We start from the raw sequence: 18,420 nt of genomic DNA on the forward strand, positions 1-18,420 counted from the left end.
TCCTGCTTACAGAAGATTTTCCAGGAGGTATTTTCCCTCCAAAAAGTTAGCAAAAGCATGACAGCCTGACAGCATAATTTAGGCCTATAAGAATTAATCATTCTACTAAACATTCTACTAAAGTAATAATTTTACTAAACAATACATATTGAGAAAATCACATGAAATGGCACATTTGTGTTAAGAACATTTTATTGATCATCTTTAATTAATTCAACAACAAAAAATGAAAATGTTGTTATTTTAAAATATAATTGCAGATAAAGTTTGAAGTCAAAGTTTGACACGTCTCAAGAATTAGTGTTGGCAGATATAAGCAGAAAGCAAAGAAAGACAGATACAGTATATCAACAACTTCTTGAAATGAACGGATGATTTTATTTAATAAAAAATACAAAAATGTGGATTGTGATAAGCTACAACTGCAAGAATCGGTTATGTAGGCTACTTGTGCGACTACAAAAACCTCCATTTCAAACTTCAACAGTCTTAACTTCTTTTAACTCTGGATCTGTCCATTGCTTTATACTAGCAAGAGAAAAATGATGAAATATCTTTATATGACATAAATAGATCTGTATATTAGTATCAACCGTTTACTGTGAAGAACTCTAGTCTGGTCTCATAGAGAGTCATCAAAAGCTGTGCAAAAGTGTCACGTGAGCTGAACTCAACCTAAGCCATGACGTGTGTGAATCACATGAATAAGACCAGTACATCCATGAGTACATCCACATAAATCTGATGTGAGCAGTGTACGACCCCTACATGATAGGGCACTAACTGACACCGCCGGTGGAGGGCACTCAGTTAAACAGCTCAATCTACGGCGTCTCAGTTTGGACAAAAAGTGTCGTCTCCAGTCCATCAATGACGATGGGTGACACGATTTTTGAAGAATTAGAAGATTTGATGCATTTTTCTGTCGCCGATTTGCCCGCTCGTGGATATGCAGTGATGGAGGAGATCCGACGACAAGGGAAACTGTGTGATGTTACCCTAAAAGTACTGTGCTTTTCTTTGTTAGGGTTAATTTGCTAGTGAAATGCTAACCAAGTAGCACTGGGCTGTCAGCATGGTAGAGGCTAGTGAAGTACAGACACTGTTAACAGAAGGAAGAGCTGTAATTTTCAATCATGTCAGGTCGTTTGCTAATGTGTCTCATTGCATAACTTACATCTCTTGAAATTGATCTTTCTATGTTTTGTATAAATTTTGAAGGCGATGTATTCCAGTGTTATTTGTTAGCGTGTAGCTAACATCCAGCTGTATATTATAAACTAACTTACTAAAGCACGGAAGAGAAACAACACATCCTGCTATTATTTATTGCTATTTTTATTTTTATTATTTTTAGAGAAATTATAAACGGCTTGGGTAACTTGAGTGAACTCGCCTTCCATGGTCTGTTAAGAAGTTTTCATTTCCTCATGTTTAATGTTTAACTAAGTTAACGTTATATTATCAAGCTGAGTTTAATAGAAACACGTGAGAGCTGGATATCCAATAGGCTATATCGTGAACTGTTTGGCTTATTCTAAACAACAGTTTCTAGCTATTTCCTTTGTATCTATATATCTAGTTATTTTTTAAACTATTTCCCCCCCTCCCAAATAACTATTTCAGTGCAATAAAATGCTGTACATCTTGACATAACTTGGAAAAAAATTTATATTCATTTGAAATATTCATTACTTTTTAGTGAATGAACTTTGTTGAGGGAATGAATTAAAATATTTTTTATGAATAAAGATAATCATTTAATTATAAGAAAAATGCTGTTAATAATTGCTGTTTAAAGTTTATTTTAAAAGCTTGTTTTAAACATATTTGAGGCCCCATTGGAAGTGTGCTGAGGCCCCCTAGTGGGTCCAAGACTGCTATTTGAGAACCACTGCTTCAGACTCATTATAATATGCAAAATTCAGCCTACTTTGTCAACTTAAGGTACATTTATTAAAAGCATCTCAATAAAGCATGCAACAGTAATTGCAGGAACAGAAATGTTGTTTTTGCTGATAGAACATAGAGACAGAAGCGTTAAAAATGAAACATTGAGATATTAATATGAAAGTGTGTAAAAATGTGTAACAATGAAAAATAGTGCACATTTCTTACGTTTTCTATACCAAAAAGAAAAAAGAGGTGGTTTGCTGATGCCTCCTTATTTTTGAGTGATGTGTATATATATATTAGGCTATTATGTTGCTGTATAAAGCACCATTAGTAGAAGCATCAGCTAATGAAACAGTCTCTGATCTGCTGCTGTGCTTTACCTGTTGCATCATCAGCCCTTTATGTGGGTCGCAGAGAGCAATAATCCTATTTATCCCTTTCACCTGACCTGCTGTACGCATGTCTTTGCTGACTGACAGCTGGCTTATAGTACATACTACAGATCATGCTAAGGATTATGGTATACTTTCAGTATAGCAGGTTTTCTTAATGCCTGAATGTTCTTTTTCCCCCACATTTGCAGCTTCATTCATTAAAATTTCACTTGTCTGTTAATTTTGCCCTTGATAATGGTTATGCTTTGTGATAATTTGGGTGGAGGGATAATAATGTTTCAGATTTTTCATTTGGCTGTGAATGTCACGTTAACACTGAACCAGGACATTTTATGTATTATGTGTATGAGATGATTTCTGATCAGGATTTGTTCACCCGTCTGTGTATGCAGGTAGGAGAGCACAAATTCAGTGCTCACAGAATAGTCCTTGCTGCTTCTATTCCGTACTTCCATGCCATGTTTACCAATGACATGGTGGAATGCAAACAGGATGAGATCGTCATGCAGGGCATGGATCCCAGGTGAAGATACAAAATCAATCAAGATCTCTAGACATGGTCTTTTTTTGTTTGTAAGTGTATGCTAATATTTTCATCTCTGTTTTGCCTCTAAACAGTGCACTTGAAGCCCTAATAAACTTTGCCTACAATGGACACATAGCCATAGACCAACAGAATGTCCAGGCCCTCCTGATAGGGGCCAGTTTCCTGCAGCTTCAAAATGTCAAAGATGCCTGCTGCTCTTTTCTACAGCAGAGGTACCGCTTAAACAATTATGATTACTTCATGACATATAATATAGATATAGAGGTAACACTTTACAATAAGGTTTCATTAGTTAACTTCTTTAGTTAACATGAACTAAGAATGAACAACACTTCTACAGCCGTCATTAATCTTAATGTTCATTTCAATATTTACTAATATACATTATTTAAATAAAAAAATGTATTTGCTAACATAGTTAATGCACTGTGAACTAACATGAACAAACAATGAACTACTGTTATTTTATTAACTAACATTAAAAAAGACGAATAAATACTGTAACAAATGCATTGCTCATTGTTAGTTCATGTTAGTCAATACATTTAAAGGGATAGTTCACCCAAAGATGAAAATTCTGTCATTTGCTCACCCTCAGGTTGTTCCAAACTTGTATGCATTTATTTCTTCTGCTGAACACAAAATAAGATATTTTAAAGAATATGAGTAAGCAAACACCTTGATGGTTCCCATTGAAATACTATGGAGGTCAATGGGGCCCAGCAACTGACATTCTTCAAAATAGATATTTTTTTGTTCAGCAGAGCAAAGAAATACATACAGGTTTGGAATAACTTGAGGTTGAGTAAATGATGAAAGAATTTTCATTTTTGGGTGAACTAGCCTATCACTTGAACTAATGTTACCAAATGAGACCTTATTGTAAAGTGTTACTGATATAGATATTGTAATAACTAACTACTGGTTCAAAGGTTTAGAGTCAGTATGATTTGAAAGAAATTATTACTTTTATTCACCAAGGATGCGTTAAATTGCATTAAATATATTAAAATAAAAAAGTTATTTTAAATTGTTCAAATATTTCACAACATTACTGTTTTATTGGATTCTGTTCATATAAATACAGCCTTGGTGAGCATAAGAGACTTCTTTCAAAAACATTAAAAACATTACTGATCCCAAACCTTCGAATGATAATGTGTGTACATAATTGTATAATCAATAAATAATATAGGATGTCACTAAGCGATGTCACACGTTTTTTAGGCTGAAACATTTTTTGTCACATACAGCAAACATCTCCTCACTATCCGCTAGCTGCCTTTCCCCTGAACACACTGTAAAAAACGCGGTCTCTGTAGACAGCCCAGACTCCACAAGCGGCAACAAAAACAAACTGGCCCAGCCTGGACCACGAAACATAACAAACAGTGTTCCAGCCAATAACCGACAAGAATGATTTCAGGGTGGGGGTTAGTGCGCGTGCACATGAAGGGGGGTGTGGGGAGTGGAGGAGAGAGAAGCATGAAGAGGGAAGTTAGCTAGAGGAGCGATGTCCTAGACAACGACTAACGTCAGAATTATATTCTCTTGAGAATTTTGATATGGCCGACACACGACCAAAGAGACGACGTTCCAATGAACAAATAGCAAAGAAGAGGGAAAAGGAATGCCGAAGTCCCAAATTTACATCGGAAAAGCCTGTTTCAGGAAGCATGGAAGGAAGGGGGAGTGGACGGGATGAGGAGGAAGCAGGGTCGAGCTAGCCTCCGTTTTATTTGACAATACTTCGAACGTCAACAAGAAATGACGTCACCCAACATCGCTTAGAGCACCTTGAAGTGATAACTGTGACATGCTTCTCTCAGGTTATGGAGTTATAAAGATTATAAAAAGGAGATATGAAAGTGATTAATTTCACATACAGATCATTCTAGACTTGCTCCTAATTAACAGGTTGCATCCAAAGAATTGCCTTGGTGTACGGCAGTTCGCAGAGACTATGATGTGCACCACACTCTACGATGCAGCCAACATCTTCGTTCACCAGCATTTTGTGGAGGTATCTTTGTCCGAGGAGTTCCTGGCCCTTCGGTCGGAGGAGGTGTTTGAGCTCGTGGGCTGCGATGAGCTCAATGTCCAAGCAGAGGAGCAGGTCAGATTCTAATGACTAACATAAAGTGACAAGAACAGGATGGTACTGAATGATGGATGTAAATCACACATTTTCATTGTTTCACAGTTTTGGGTGTTTTCTTTAATGAGAGACTATAAAATTAGAGAAAATCTGATATTTTTTGTTGTTTGTAGGTGTTTGAGGCCGTGCTTGCTTGGGTGCGACATGCACGTGAAGATCGTGAGCCACGGTTACCGGAGTTACTGTCTAAAACCCGACTGCCTCTATGTCGACCTCAGTTCCTTGCTGACCGAGTCCAACAAGATGAGCTTGTACGCTGCTGCCACAAATGCAGGCACGTTTCTTTCAGATAACTTATGCCCCATAAATGGACCTTTTGGCAAAAACACACCGTTTCGAATCCAAACTAAGACATTGTGATTTTTGCAGATCCAAATCTAGAGTAAATACATTTTCAATACAATATCTAAGAGTACCATTGTACTTCAAGTCAGCATGAAACGGTAGTTGTGATAATCTTTTCATGCCTATTGTGATGTACTGTATTACTGAGTGAAACAAAGTGGATTTTATTTTGGTCAATTGATTGGATCATTGTTGTTTTCTATTATGATCTCATGTGAGTGACAGGTTGTCTTGCCCTTGCACCAAAAAAACATGTCATCAGAGAATAGATTAATTTTGATTAAGAGCTATTTTGATTAAAGAATATGTGGGCACATGAAGTAAAAAAGAATTTGCATAGATAAATCATTTATAATAAATACTTTAATATTCCATTAAAAAAGATCAATTTTGATTTCATGTTGACTTTATGGTTGTATGTAATGTAAATTATTATTATTAGGTGGCTGATGGCTTAGACTATGTAACAGTTTTTTAGTAATACTTTTGAAAAGATGTAGGGATTAATTATTTGGGGAATTGTTTGTGCGTTTCCAAAAGTATCCATGCATGAATATGCATTTGACCTTTACTCTCAACAGGGACCTTGTTGATGAGGCAAAAGATTACCATCTGATGCCGGAGCGACGGCCGCACCTCCCAGCCTACAAGACCCGACAGAGATGTTGCACATCCATCGCAGGTTTAATCTATGCGGTCGGGGGCCTCAACAGTGCTGGTACCTCCTTCTTCACACTGTCCTTTTAGAAAACTCATGTGCTAGTTACTGTCAAGTGTCAGTTTTTGTTAATGAGTCAACGTTTCATGCACAGGTGACTCATTAAATGTCGTGGAGGTATTTGATCCTATTGGAAACTGTTGGGAGCGATGCCAACCTATGAGCACAGCCCGCAGTCGAGTGGGTGTTGCTGTTGTGAATGGGCTGCTTTATGCCATTGGTGGTTACGACGGTCAATCACGGCTTAGAACTGTGGAAGTTTACAACCCAGAAACTGACACTTGGACCAAAGTTGCTAGCATGAATACTCAACGCAGGTAAGAAATTGTGAGGGAAATATATTTAATATATATTATTTGAAAAGCTGTTTTGAAGCTGGATTTAAGCCAAGAATTTTAGGTACATGTGATGTATGTATGCATATCTGATGCTTTTGGTCTATCATCTCTTCTTTCTGCATTAGTGCGATGGGAACAGTTGTTGTTGATGGCCATATATATGTCTGTGGTGGATATGATGGCAAGTCCTCTCTAAATTCAGTCGAGTGCTATTCCCCAGAGACTGACAGGTGAGTCATACATTCTTTAGGTAATGTTTAGAAAATTGGATTAATGTTGGGCTGTCACTCGATTAATTTGTAAATCAAGTAATCAACATTTTAAGTAATGGAAAATATTTTGTTGAAAAAACAAACAAACTAAGTAGCTTTTAAAATATATATAATTATGTGGCAATGATATTTGGATCAAAAAGAGTATACAAAAATGTTTTCATTATTTAATGTTTTAATTATTTATTATTTAATGTTAAACATTATTTAATAATTCATTTAAAATACATTACGTTATGTAATTATATATACATATATATATATATATATATATATATATATATATATATATATATATATACATATATGTTAGACTAATAATAAAAATAAATAGTCATCATTTTAATCATTTTAATTTTAAGTCTTCATCACCGTCTAGCCTGCAGGTGGTGCAACAGCGTTATTAATGTTATTGAAATCTAATGCATATTTAATCTTGGCTGAACATATTTAAGGTGCTCATGCACTGATCAGTATTTGAGCTTTTTTTGCTTTATGATAGAAAGTGTAAGTACAGCCTAATAGACTTTAAGTGAAGGTGATCACGCTTTCGCAGTTATGGGACCGAGATTATGGAATGAACTGCCTCTTTCTATTAGATCTGCTAAATCTTTATCAGTATTCAGGAACTTGCTTAAGGCACATTTATCATTGACCGCTTATAACAGGTAATCTCAATGTGGTGCCTGTGATGTGAGAAATGTGAGATGTATGTTTTATGTAAAGCACTTTGGTCAACTTCGGTTGTATTTAGCAGTGCTATATAAAGAATGAAAGAAAGAAAGACTTGCCACTGTCTATTATATCATCAATAATGATGTTGTTTATATTTATTCTGTGTTTTATATATTTTTTTGTTTTTCCAAGTAATTATTACAGTATACCTTTTTTTACTTATTATATGTCATGGTTTTTAATAATTTTTAATTTGTTTATGTTTAAAATAGCACATTAATGTCATTAATATCGTTTGTTCTATTAGTTATTATAATTTGTGTTCATTTTATGATTGGCTGATTATTTGAAATTATTGGCTGATTATTTAATTACTTGAAGCAGTGGTTACTTATTACAAGGAAGTTTATTTTCGTAATTTAATTTGTTAATATATTAACATTTAATGTAAAGACGTGTTCAATAGCAAAGTTTTTGCTGTGGTTTTTCGAAATCACAATGTGTCTGATTTTGTGTGTGCGTGTGTCTTCTGTTACCAGATGGACAATAGTTACAGAAATGAGTGCAAGCCGCAGTGCTGCTGGTGTTACTGTGTTTGAAGGCAGAATATACGTTTCAGGCGGTCATGATGGTCTACAGATCTTTAACACAGTAAGTGAACATCATAATTCAATTGGCAGGATATAAGTTACAAAATACTACAATATGTAAAGTTGTGAATGTTCCTTGTTTCATGTCTCTGCCACTAGGTGGAGTACTATAACCAGCATACAGCATTATGGCACCCTGTTGCTCCCATGATAAACAAGCGCTGTCGGCACGGTGCTGCAGCCGTGGGCAGCAATCTGTATGTGGCAGGAGGTTATGATGGTTCTGCGTTCCTTAGTGGAGCAGAGGTGTACAGCTCAATAACAGATCAGTGGAGCCACCTAGTGGCCATGAACACTCGACGCAGCCGCATTTCTCTAGTAGCCAACTGCGGTCGACTCTATGCAGTGGGAGGTTATGATGGACAGTCCAATCTCAGCTCTTTGGAAATGTACGACCCAGAAACGAACCGCTGGACACTTATGACACCGATGGTTTGCCACGAGGGCGGGGTAGGGGTAGGCTGTATACCCTTACAGCCAACTTAACGCCACATCTCCCTCAGCCCAAAAGGATTTTAATTATTTAAAAAAAAAGAACGAAAGGTTTTTGTACTGAATAATCTAACAAAATGCACTCATGATCCTTGGTTCACATGTTTGCATCAGAGGTACCATTATTCAGGCTTTTATTCTAAGAAAAGCCTAAAGCAGATATGCCAGTACACCTTTAATGGTGACATAATCCTGTTCTGTTCTTTTGACGACCAAATGTAGAATTCATACGTACGTTCAAAGACACTGACAACAACTGGGCCGCACTTCTGCTAAAAAACACACTTTTGCACTGTTAACAGATAGCGTGTGTTGTGGGCCCTTTTAAGCATCAGTTTTTAGGTAATATCATCATGTACACATATAAATTTGTCATTTTTATTCCTCTAAACTGGAAGCCAATTTAGATTTCTAGACAGGTGAAAGTTAACCACTGTTAACCCATGCCATAATTGGGAGAAAGTGTATAATCAAGTGGGTATGATTAATAAGGATAAAGATGTTTTTAATTCTTAGAAGTACTAACCGTATGTTATTTGGGATATTGCTCATAATGAATGTTGCTGTTTTGCAGAACATGATGGAAATTTAATGTGAGCAAAATGTGTCTGCACAAAGATGTGCCATGACTTTCCACTTTACATGGGACTGTTTTTTTATTTCACCACTTTATTGACTTGAATTCATTTTTTTTCTTTTTTTTTGGTGTCCGGTTTTAATGTGCAGATTTTTTTGATTTTGGGATTGCCGATCACCGGCTCTGTATACTGGATGGATGGGCTGTGATGTGCGCATCTAATCCATTGTCTTTTTTTTTTTTTTTTTACTTTCTCTCGTGTTTTTGAGAATCAGTACACATACCAAAATGAGGGAGAGTGAAATTGACATTAACTGATGATTAACTTGTCAGATATCGTTATCCTCATAGCATAATTGCCTACATTTTTTTTTTTTTTAATATAACTTATGCAATTATGCTATGAGGCTAACGATATGTGCTTTCAGGATTATTTACTATGTTGAAGTAAAAGTGTTGGAGATAGCCTATAAATAGAATGCTCCCTTGTGCTTTGTGCAAAAAATGTCCAAATTATGGTTTATGACTGTATGAATTTTTACCGTATGATTTTAATTTCAAATAACCCATCTGAAATTAGGATTACTGACTGTGAATTTTTAACACGGTTTATATTTTCTTTCTCATATTACCAATACTGCTTTTCTCTGCTGATTTTATTTTATGATTTATTTTGTATTAATTTCCAATTGTGATGCAGTATTTCTACGTTTAATTTATTATTAGCTGTAATCATTCTTTTTATAGCATTGCACATTGTAGTCACTTAAATGAGAATCAAGTTTACGTTTTACAGAAATCTAATATATATATGTATATGTGTGTATATATATATATTAGATCACATTTTTCTGTGTTTGAATATATTCCTCAGCTACCTCTGTATGAGATGGGAGAGCTCAACAGGGACAAATATCGAGTCGGTCGCCCTGATATCTTTTAAAAACATTCCCATTTAACCTGAATGAACGGCATTAACAGATCTTTTGTGTGGGACTAAAATATTCTTTTTCGCGTAATTCCTAAATGTCTTAAATAAACATTGATTTTATGGACACAATGCCGCCCTGTGCTGTAATTTTCCCTGTGACGCACAACTACTTTGGGTCACACCCTTTGAGTGGTGTTTTAATTGAACAGACGTGTGCCTGTTCACTGTTAGTTTGAGAGTGAAGGATGACTGGGAACATGCAAAGAGCCCTGCTGGTGTTGCTGCTCATCTTTATGCTGAACTTCTCAGCTGCTTTTCCCATGGAGCCACTTCAGAAGGTAGAAGAATCTTTTTATTAAATGGGAATATCATTAAAACTGGTTATATTGAAAAGAATAGCAAAAACTGATGCAATGCATTTGTTGTTCATCATACAGACACCTCTACTGGTCCAACCATCAGATCCACAGCCGTCAGAAAGTGTAACACTAGGAAACTCACAGGTGAGAAGTGTGTTTGTGATGTGACACAATCAGACCTTTTTGTTCATATATGTCGAATATTACAGCTGTGCTGATGTTCATAGGACGTGAGGGTCAGCAGTCTTGGATTCCGTCTGAAAAGAGCGAATTCTGCTAACACAAAGAAACCGGCCCGTTACTGTGCTGGATGCTTCTCAGTTATTGGAGACCCAACAAGACCAGAGAAATGAAATCTGCTGTGTCCAAATTCTGCATAATTCATATACCTAAATATGAATAACATTTCGTTTCTGTTGGAAAGAATAACTTGTTTTTTAATCTGTTTATGCAGCTATGTTTTAGTATACTATGTTAGACTGTCATTTCTTAATTTTGCATGAGTTTGCACTTTTTTTATATATATAAAACATTCAATACGTTTTTACTAAACTGCTTAAATTAGTGTAAATGTGGGACTGGTTTTCTTTAAAACACACCATGGTTACCTATTTGTACTAGAAATGTCAGTCAGCTATTGTCTTTTGTTATAGCTTTGTGTTTTTTCCCCATGCATGCAGTAAACTGCTATTTGAGGATTTCCTAAACAAAGAAATGATAGTTCAGAACGATAACATGGATTTGAAGTAATGTCTAAGTGGCAGTTTCATAGACGTGTCATTATAACCACAAGGTCTCATTATCGTGTTAGGGAGCTTTAGTTTTGACCATAGTCAATTATTCATATTTCCCACACTATCATTTATGGCTTTGGTACCCGTGGGAGTAAAACAGAATATAGGCATATTGGATCAGGATATGGAATCATAGAGGCTAGAGAATCAACTGGAGAGTCTTTGTATATAAAATCAGCTAAATGCTAAATAAAAATGAATTGAAGTCAATGTTTTATGAGTGGATCTTCAATTTATGTCTTATGTTTTTATTCATTTCTTAACCTGCACAGCAATCATGTAGTCTATAGATGCTGTAAACTACAAGTGAGGAGAAACAAATGAAAATCAAGAAAATTATATTTCATTCATTCTTTCTTTCTTCTGGAGCACCAGGAGCATTAGAACCTGACGAAGGAAATCAAAAACATGTTTTTTAATCTCCAAAAAGCCTTGATCATCTTGTTCATCAAGCTTAATATTCATACTACATACTACAGATCATTTGAGAATCTTTTGTAGATAAAATATATTCCATTGAAACAGTACCTTCCGTCTGTGGACAGCTCTGTGGTTCAGATGTGGAAAATGTGGTTTCAGTTCGTCCCTCAGGTACTGAAGAACCACCGGGGAACCTACAGTACAGAACATTGTGGTTACATACAGTATCCCCTGAGAGATCTGTCTGGAATCACAGAAACTGAAACTAGGGAGAGTTTCAAAGAACTTAAGACTATGGGAGAACGAGGAAGAAGATTGAGTCAGGGCTTTAGTTGTTTTTACAGTCCTTGTCCTCCTGTCATAAGCAGACTGAAAATGAGCCTCACGTTGAGGTGTGGAATCTGCTCTCCTCTCCGTCCAGGATTCCATGATACGTTCCGATCTCCAGCTCCAGCTTCATCTTGTTGTTGTGCAAGGTTTCATAGTCCCGACGCTGCTGCTCGGTGTCCCCACGGATGTCATTGAGCTCGCCCTCCAGCTTTCCGATGACAGAGCCCAGGTTTTGGAGCTCAATGTCGTGCCAGTGCTTGGCATCGTTGAGGGCGTTCTCCAGGCCTCGTTTCTGCAGGGAATCAGGGATCATACAAAGTTCAGTCAATTGAATATTGTTGTGCTTTATGATTATTATTAATTTTTTTTTTTTGCATCACACTTTGAGAAAGTTGTCCTACCAGAGCTCTAATAGACTCAGTCTCGGCCTGCAGATTCTGAATCTTGCACCCGGCATCACTGCATTCAGTCTTCAGACTCTCAAGCTCCTCTTCTTCTCGACTCAGCTTACTGCTCACTCTGTCGGCCTGTTGCACATTCACACATAGGGGATTTTCATTTTATGACAGGGATAATATTCGGTCTTTATCACAAAATAAATTCCAACAAGGTGATCGGGACCCCAACGTGGTCCTGAGGGAAATATTTAATAGTTATTGAACTTTTCAATAAAGTTTTATATGTTAACATAAACTAGCAATGAACAGTTGTGCAGCATTTATAGTTTTACTTAATTTTTTTTACATTTTCAGTAGCCTAATAAAATATATTTTTTTATATATTTATTTGATCATATAAATTACACTACCGTACGATTTTTAAGTATCTTATGCTCACCAAGTCTGCATTTATTGGTAAAAGAAACAGTAAAAACAGAAACAATGTGAAATTTAATTAAATTTTAAAATAACTGCTTTCTGTTTTAATACATAATGTAATTTATTACTGTGATGGCAAAGCTGAATTTTCAGCAGTCTTCAGTGTCACATGATCCTTTAGAAATCATTCTAATATGCTGATTTGGTGCTCAAGAGGCTTTTCTTATTATTTTCAAAGATAAAAAACAGTTGTGCTGCTTGATATTTTTGTGGAAATGGTGATCATTTTTTGAGGATTCTTAGATAATTTAGGCATTTATTTGAAATCCAAATATTTTGCAACATTAAAAATCTCTTTACTGTTTATTTTGTTTATTGCATCCTTGCTGAATAAAAGTATTAATTTCTATCGATAGTGTAAATATCTATAAATTAATATATACGGCAAGTGTGTATATATATATATATATATATATACACACACACATATATATACATATGTAAGCAATAAGTGTATTATAAGCAATAAGTATATATATACATGTATATATATATATACATATATATATATATATATATATATATATATATATACATACATGTATATATATATATATATATATATATATATATATATATGTATACATATACATATATATATATATATATATATATATATATATATATATATATACACATATATATATATATATATATATATATATATATATATATATATATGATTCATGTTCTATGGTTTACCTTGGACTCAAGGTAGACGTCAGTCTCAGCACGGTTCCTCTCAATGACCTTCTCCCAGTGGGAACGGATGAAAGCTAGAATCTGGTCCAGGCTGGTCTCAGTGGGAGTCTCCGGCTCTTCAACATCACGTCCTGACATCTGCTTATAGAGCACTCTAACATCCTAAAGAAGAGCAAAAGAAGATCCTAATTTAACTCTAACTCTAAGATAATTCTATCACTGAGCTGGTCTTATTTCACCTCCATATGACTTTGCTCCAGATTCATCAGCTCATTCTTCATGCTGTCAATATCATTTTCCAGGTCCATCCTGGTCAGGTTTGCATCATCGATGACTTTGTACAGAGAGTTAATCTCCTCCTCCACTGCTTTGCGGAACGGCTGCTCATTCTCGTACCTACACAATCGTGAATAAAAACACACTCTTTGCTGGAAATCTGTTCATGCAGATAAATGCTAGAGCGATCAAAATCTTTTTCTCTGTTTTAATCAATGAAGCACACTCACACCTCTCTTTGAAGTCCTCTGCATTGGCTTGAACATTCTCAGTCTGGAGCATAAGTCGAGCGTTGTCCAGGGTGGCCTCACTGACCTTAGGAAGCAGGAAGATGTTAGCATGTGCGCCAGTAGAGTATCTTTTTACCTCCTCAGTACTAGGAGGTTCATTTTTATTTATTTTTTATAAAACCTGTTCCCAGAAAACATATATAAATTAATTTAAATATAAAGTTTGACAATACTCTCTCTTTCTCTAAATAAACAAATATTCTCTAAGTAAATGGTCAAATGTTTTTTTTTTAACAAACATAAATATCACTACATTTTGTTAGATTTATGTTTAAAACAAAAAATTTCAGTGTGGTGTAAAAAAAAAGTAAACTTAAATTTAAGATATTTTCTCTACAACAAAATCTTAGGATAAATAAATAAAAAAGTACATATTTGAATTGAAAAGATATTAAAAGTTTTAACTAATTAAATTAAAAGTTTGCTCTTTGACCTCTATGCTTGATCTATACAGTCCAACTCCTACCTGTGTATAAACATCTTCCCAGTCTTGCTGTAGGCCAGTCCATTTCCCGGCGCTGACAGCTTTCCTATCTAAGCAGTGTCTGATCTGTTCCTCCAGTTGTTGGTTGAGTTGTTCCAGAGCGTGAACTTTATGACGATACTCCAGCAGGCACGTGTTAAGGCTGTCGAAGTCATAGTGGTGGCCTCGATCCCCGGGCTTGCTCACCACAGGAACGGTGCTTCTAAGGCCCTGCATAAACACGCTGCTGATGCCCAGAGCTCTGCGGGACACGCGTGCACCCAGGCTGCTGGTACCTCCGGTGGGAGCCATGCCTACAAACACTCCCCGAGGCGCAGAGATCCCTGTTGCACTCATGCGGCCCACGCCACCGGGCTGCTCCGCAGCAGCCTGGCCCAGGAAGGAGGACCGACGTCGTGGCAGAGGCATTCCTGTCCTGATGCTTTTTAAGTGACAGACCACTATTAGTCCATAGACATGATCACAATGCAAGCGTAAATATCCACTGACCTCCCCTCAGCTAAACGGCAACAGCTACCAGTGCATGCCTCTTTATGGTGGCCTGGCCTTCTGGAAAGCAGGCTCTTTGTTTTAATACTATTGTGATAGAGACCTGGTGATGCTGGTCACTGCTCTTTGTTCATCACCGCTAGGCAGTTTTCAGCTGTCTCAGCACAGTGGTCTTCTCAGGAAAGCTCTATGGACCAATCCAGGTCCCCTCTCTCAGTATGTTTTCTGTTTGACAGTGGGGAAACTAAACTATCATCACAATGACCCAAGAGAGTATAGGCCTACATGTGTATGTGGTAGGCCATGTGTTTATGATATATAGGCTATACAGAACCTCATATGAGTTGTAAATGAGGGGAAAAAAGGCAACAGAAAGAATTACTTGCTTCACAAGACGATTTTGCATTTGATAAGTAATCTTTACCGCATCATCCTGTTTGCAGGTGGCAGATGTATTCAACTGTCATCAAAACAGAAGTCAGAAGAACTTTTTTCCCACGAGAAAGTGATAAGGTTTCATTAGCCTGTATCTTTTTTAATCACAGATATTGCATTTATATGGTCAGTGCTGACCGATAACAACATTGATTTATTCAGGAGTCACAAGTCATTGAATCATTTGTTTAATTGCAACCGTTTCATTCTTACAGAAACACTGATTCACTCAGTAGCGTCAGTCACGCGTTGTTGTATTGCTATCAGTGCGGTGGTTTCTTTTAGAAATGTTTGTTGGCAGAGCAAAATAGACAAAGTTTCTGATGACATTATATCTAAAATGTAAGTTTCTCAATATTAACTTCTTTATTAACAATATTAACATTATTAACTTTATTGAACTGTTGTATAACAATATCACACTCGAAATCATATTAAACATGGCAACTGTATGGCACACCAGGATGCTTTGCTGCTATCTATCTATCTATCTATCTATCTATCTATCTATCTATCTATCTATCTATCTATCTATCTATCTATCTATCTATCTATCTATCTATCTATCTATCTATCTACACTGTTAGACTTCTGGACGTCCAGTAAGATTCCTTAGGTAGACCTAAGCTGTACTTGAAATCATATTTTTGATATATTTTGACATAAGTTTGCTGAAATGATTAGCAGAAGACTTTCTACCATTGCAGTCCCACCTAATATCAGCGCACAGGTGGGTTAACTACTGTAGGAAGGAGAACGATCATCATACAGTGATTTCTTGCATGTGTCTTACTGTGTATTTGTCTCAAACAGGAAGGCCTAAATCATCGATTTCAATCTTTCTCTCTATATGGATCTCAGCATTTTTGGACAGAATTTAGGATATGTAAGTATTAAAATTTAATCTGATATAATTTAATTTAGTTCAGCTGAAATGTTTGAATATGCCATTGACAAAATATATATTCTTAAGTTATAGTAAAAATAATAATAAAAATGTGAAAAAAGGAGGTTAAAAATAATTTTAAACTAATATGGAATTTCCAGGGAACATTCTGATGTTGTCAGTCAAGTTCTAAACAGGAACCAATCTTTGGAGAAGTTCATTTATTCGCAAAGGTGGACAAAAACATTGTGTTGGCTTTTTAAAGAAAGTGATGATGACTTTTACTCCTTTGCTGTGAAAAAGATGGAGGAGTAGACAGACATTAATAATATGTTTCTTGAGCATCGAAGAGACTTCTTTCAAAAACATTAAGATACTTACATACTTCTTTTGGCCACCACCAGTGTACATGAATCCAACACATTTTTTGGAAATAAGTGAAATTATTTTGAAGGTGGGTTTATGTGTCATGTATTGTGAAAAGAACTGTGTTTTGTAGTGTGTTAGACATTTCCTTTTTGACAGCTTAAAAATGAAGAATTTATATTCTGCAGTTTTAGGGTTGATATTTCATTATAAGCTAAACAACCAATGACTCTACATTCATTTTGTCAAATGCTAATGTTTTCTTTAGGGTTTTATGGATGTTTTTTAACAATGTGTGCAGTGAAGGGCAGCACATAATGTGTTAATTTAACACGTTTACACATCTTTGTGCTAACCTTTCTGACATATTTATTAAAATCGTTAACACAATGAATTAGTTAAAATTAACACAAAAAACGTTGTCCCTAAATTCACCCATTAATGTGTAAAAATGTAACACAACATTTCCAGCATTGGCAGACTGTTTATTTTGTGATATGAAATGTTAAAAAAAAAGAAAGAAAAAAAAAGAAGGTATTTTGTAATAATTTTGTCTAATTGATTTCTATATCAAAATTATGAAATCTAATTTATATTTAGAACAAATAAAAATAATTACAGTAGTGTACTGATTAGCTTGGATTTTACAGTAATCCACTGTAAAACACAATTACAGTGCCATTACTGTAAAACTGAAATATGCTAATGGTACTGTAAATCTTAATTACAGTAACTTACTGGCAACACTACTGTAAAAAACCCTTTTAATGTCTAACAGTGTATCCGTCTATCTGTCTATCCATCTCTCTGTCTGCCTGTCTATCTGTCTGTCTTGCCGTTTTGTTTGAAGACATGTATGTAAATTCAGGGGCTTTCAGGCCCTATACTGAAACTGAAAATACATTTTGAAAGAAACTCAAACATTTTAGTATGAAACCCAGATTCAACTTTGGTTTTGCAATTGTTTCTCAGAGCAAAGAGCTCTTGCTCAAAGGGGCCTTTTGAACCAATAAGATACACCACATACATTTTGATGTACTTTTTTACTTCCAGCCAAGTTCGTCACCAGAGTTCTACTAGTTATTTCTGCATTATGAATAAATGTACTGTTATGTAAATCAAGAAGGTTTAACCTAACCTATAAGTTTGTCCCTTGCAATAAACCCCAAGTGTCAGAATAATCAGTAATGGAATAAAACCTCTTCCTATTCTAAATAACCCTGGGAGAAGTGCATAGTGCACTTTAGACTGTTCTGGGATTTATATATATATAAAAAAATAGTCACATTGCTTTCCACTGAACAGCAGACAATTCCTCTTCTGATCAGAACAACAGGGTGTGATTTCCCCTTCCCTTACATCATTTATTGTTGAAGGGATTATTGTTAATAATTGTATTATACATTACATTGATATTCACGTCTGATTCTGTGTCTGCATCCAGGGATCATAATCTAGTATTGAATTATTTAATTTTCACATTTTCACAATAATTGAGTTGTCTTGGCCTTTCTCTTCATACGATAAAGGTTTCTAAAATTAATTGCTCTAACATGAATCACAGATGTGGCAGCTGAGATGCCATGGGCATGCCTTGAATTTGCTAAATGAGTGAAGGTATGCTTCACCTGCCATCAGAACAGGCACAAACCTATCAGTAGAGTCTGCCCTTGAGCATAGCATAGACTTTCAAGACTAAGCAGATTTCACATTTTAT

The 18,420-nt window shown here is 35.7% G+C and overlaps 2 protein-coding genes across 2 annotated transcripts; one reads left to right on the top strand and one right to left on the bottom strand.

The window, feature by feature from the left end:
* The first annotated feature begins 733 nt into the window (after positions 1-733).
* On the top strand, positions 734-11,362 carry klhl18 (kelch-like family member 18). Its single transcript, XM_079875568.1, has 12 exons — positions 734-1,005; positions 2,684-2,814; positions 2,910-3,050; positions 4,756-4,954; positions 5,110-5,270; positions 5,923-6,059; positions 6,154-6,376; positions 6,523-6,627; positions 7,884-7,995; positions 8,094-10,332; positions 10,432-10,497; positions 10,581-11,362. The coding sequence occupies exons 1-10, from the start codon at positions 871-873 to the stop codon at positions 8,478-8,480; spliced, it is 1,731 nt and encodes a 576-aa protein (XP_079731694.1). The 5' UTR covers positions 734-870; the 3' UTR covers positions 8,481-10,332; positions 10,432-10,497; positions 10,581-11,362.
* Position 11,363: 1 nt separating this feature from the next.
* On the bottom strand, positions 11,364-16,227 carry bfsp2 (beaded filament structural protein 2, phakinin). The gene is made up of 8 exons (XM_079875582.1): positions 14,510-16,227; positions 13,986-14,068; positions 13,717-13,873; positions 13,478-13,639; positions 12,299-12,424; positions 11,954-12,189; positions 11,676-11,761; positions 11,364-11,534 (listed from the first exon to the last, which is right to left on the bottom strand). Exons 1-8 carry the CDS (start codon positions 14,933-14,935, stop codon positions 11,491-11,493), a joined length of 1,320 nt encoding a protein of 439 aa, XP_079731708.1. The 5' UTR covers positions 14,936-16,227; the 3' UTR covers positions 11,364-11,490.
* Positions 16,228-18,420: the final 2,193 nt, after the last annotated feature.

Source organism: Squalius cephalus, assembly GCF_949319135.1.
Source record: "Squalius cephalus genome assembly, chromosome: 7".
Lineage (NCBI taxonomy): Eukaryota > Metazoa > Chordata > Actinopteri > Cypriniformes > Leuciscidae > Squalius > Squalius cephalus.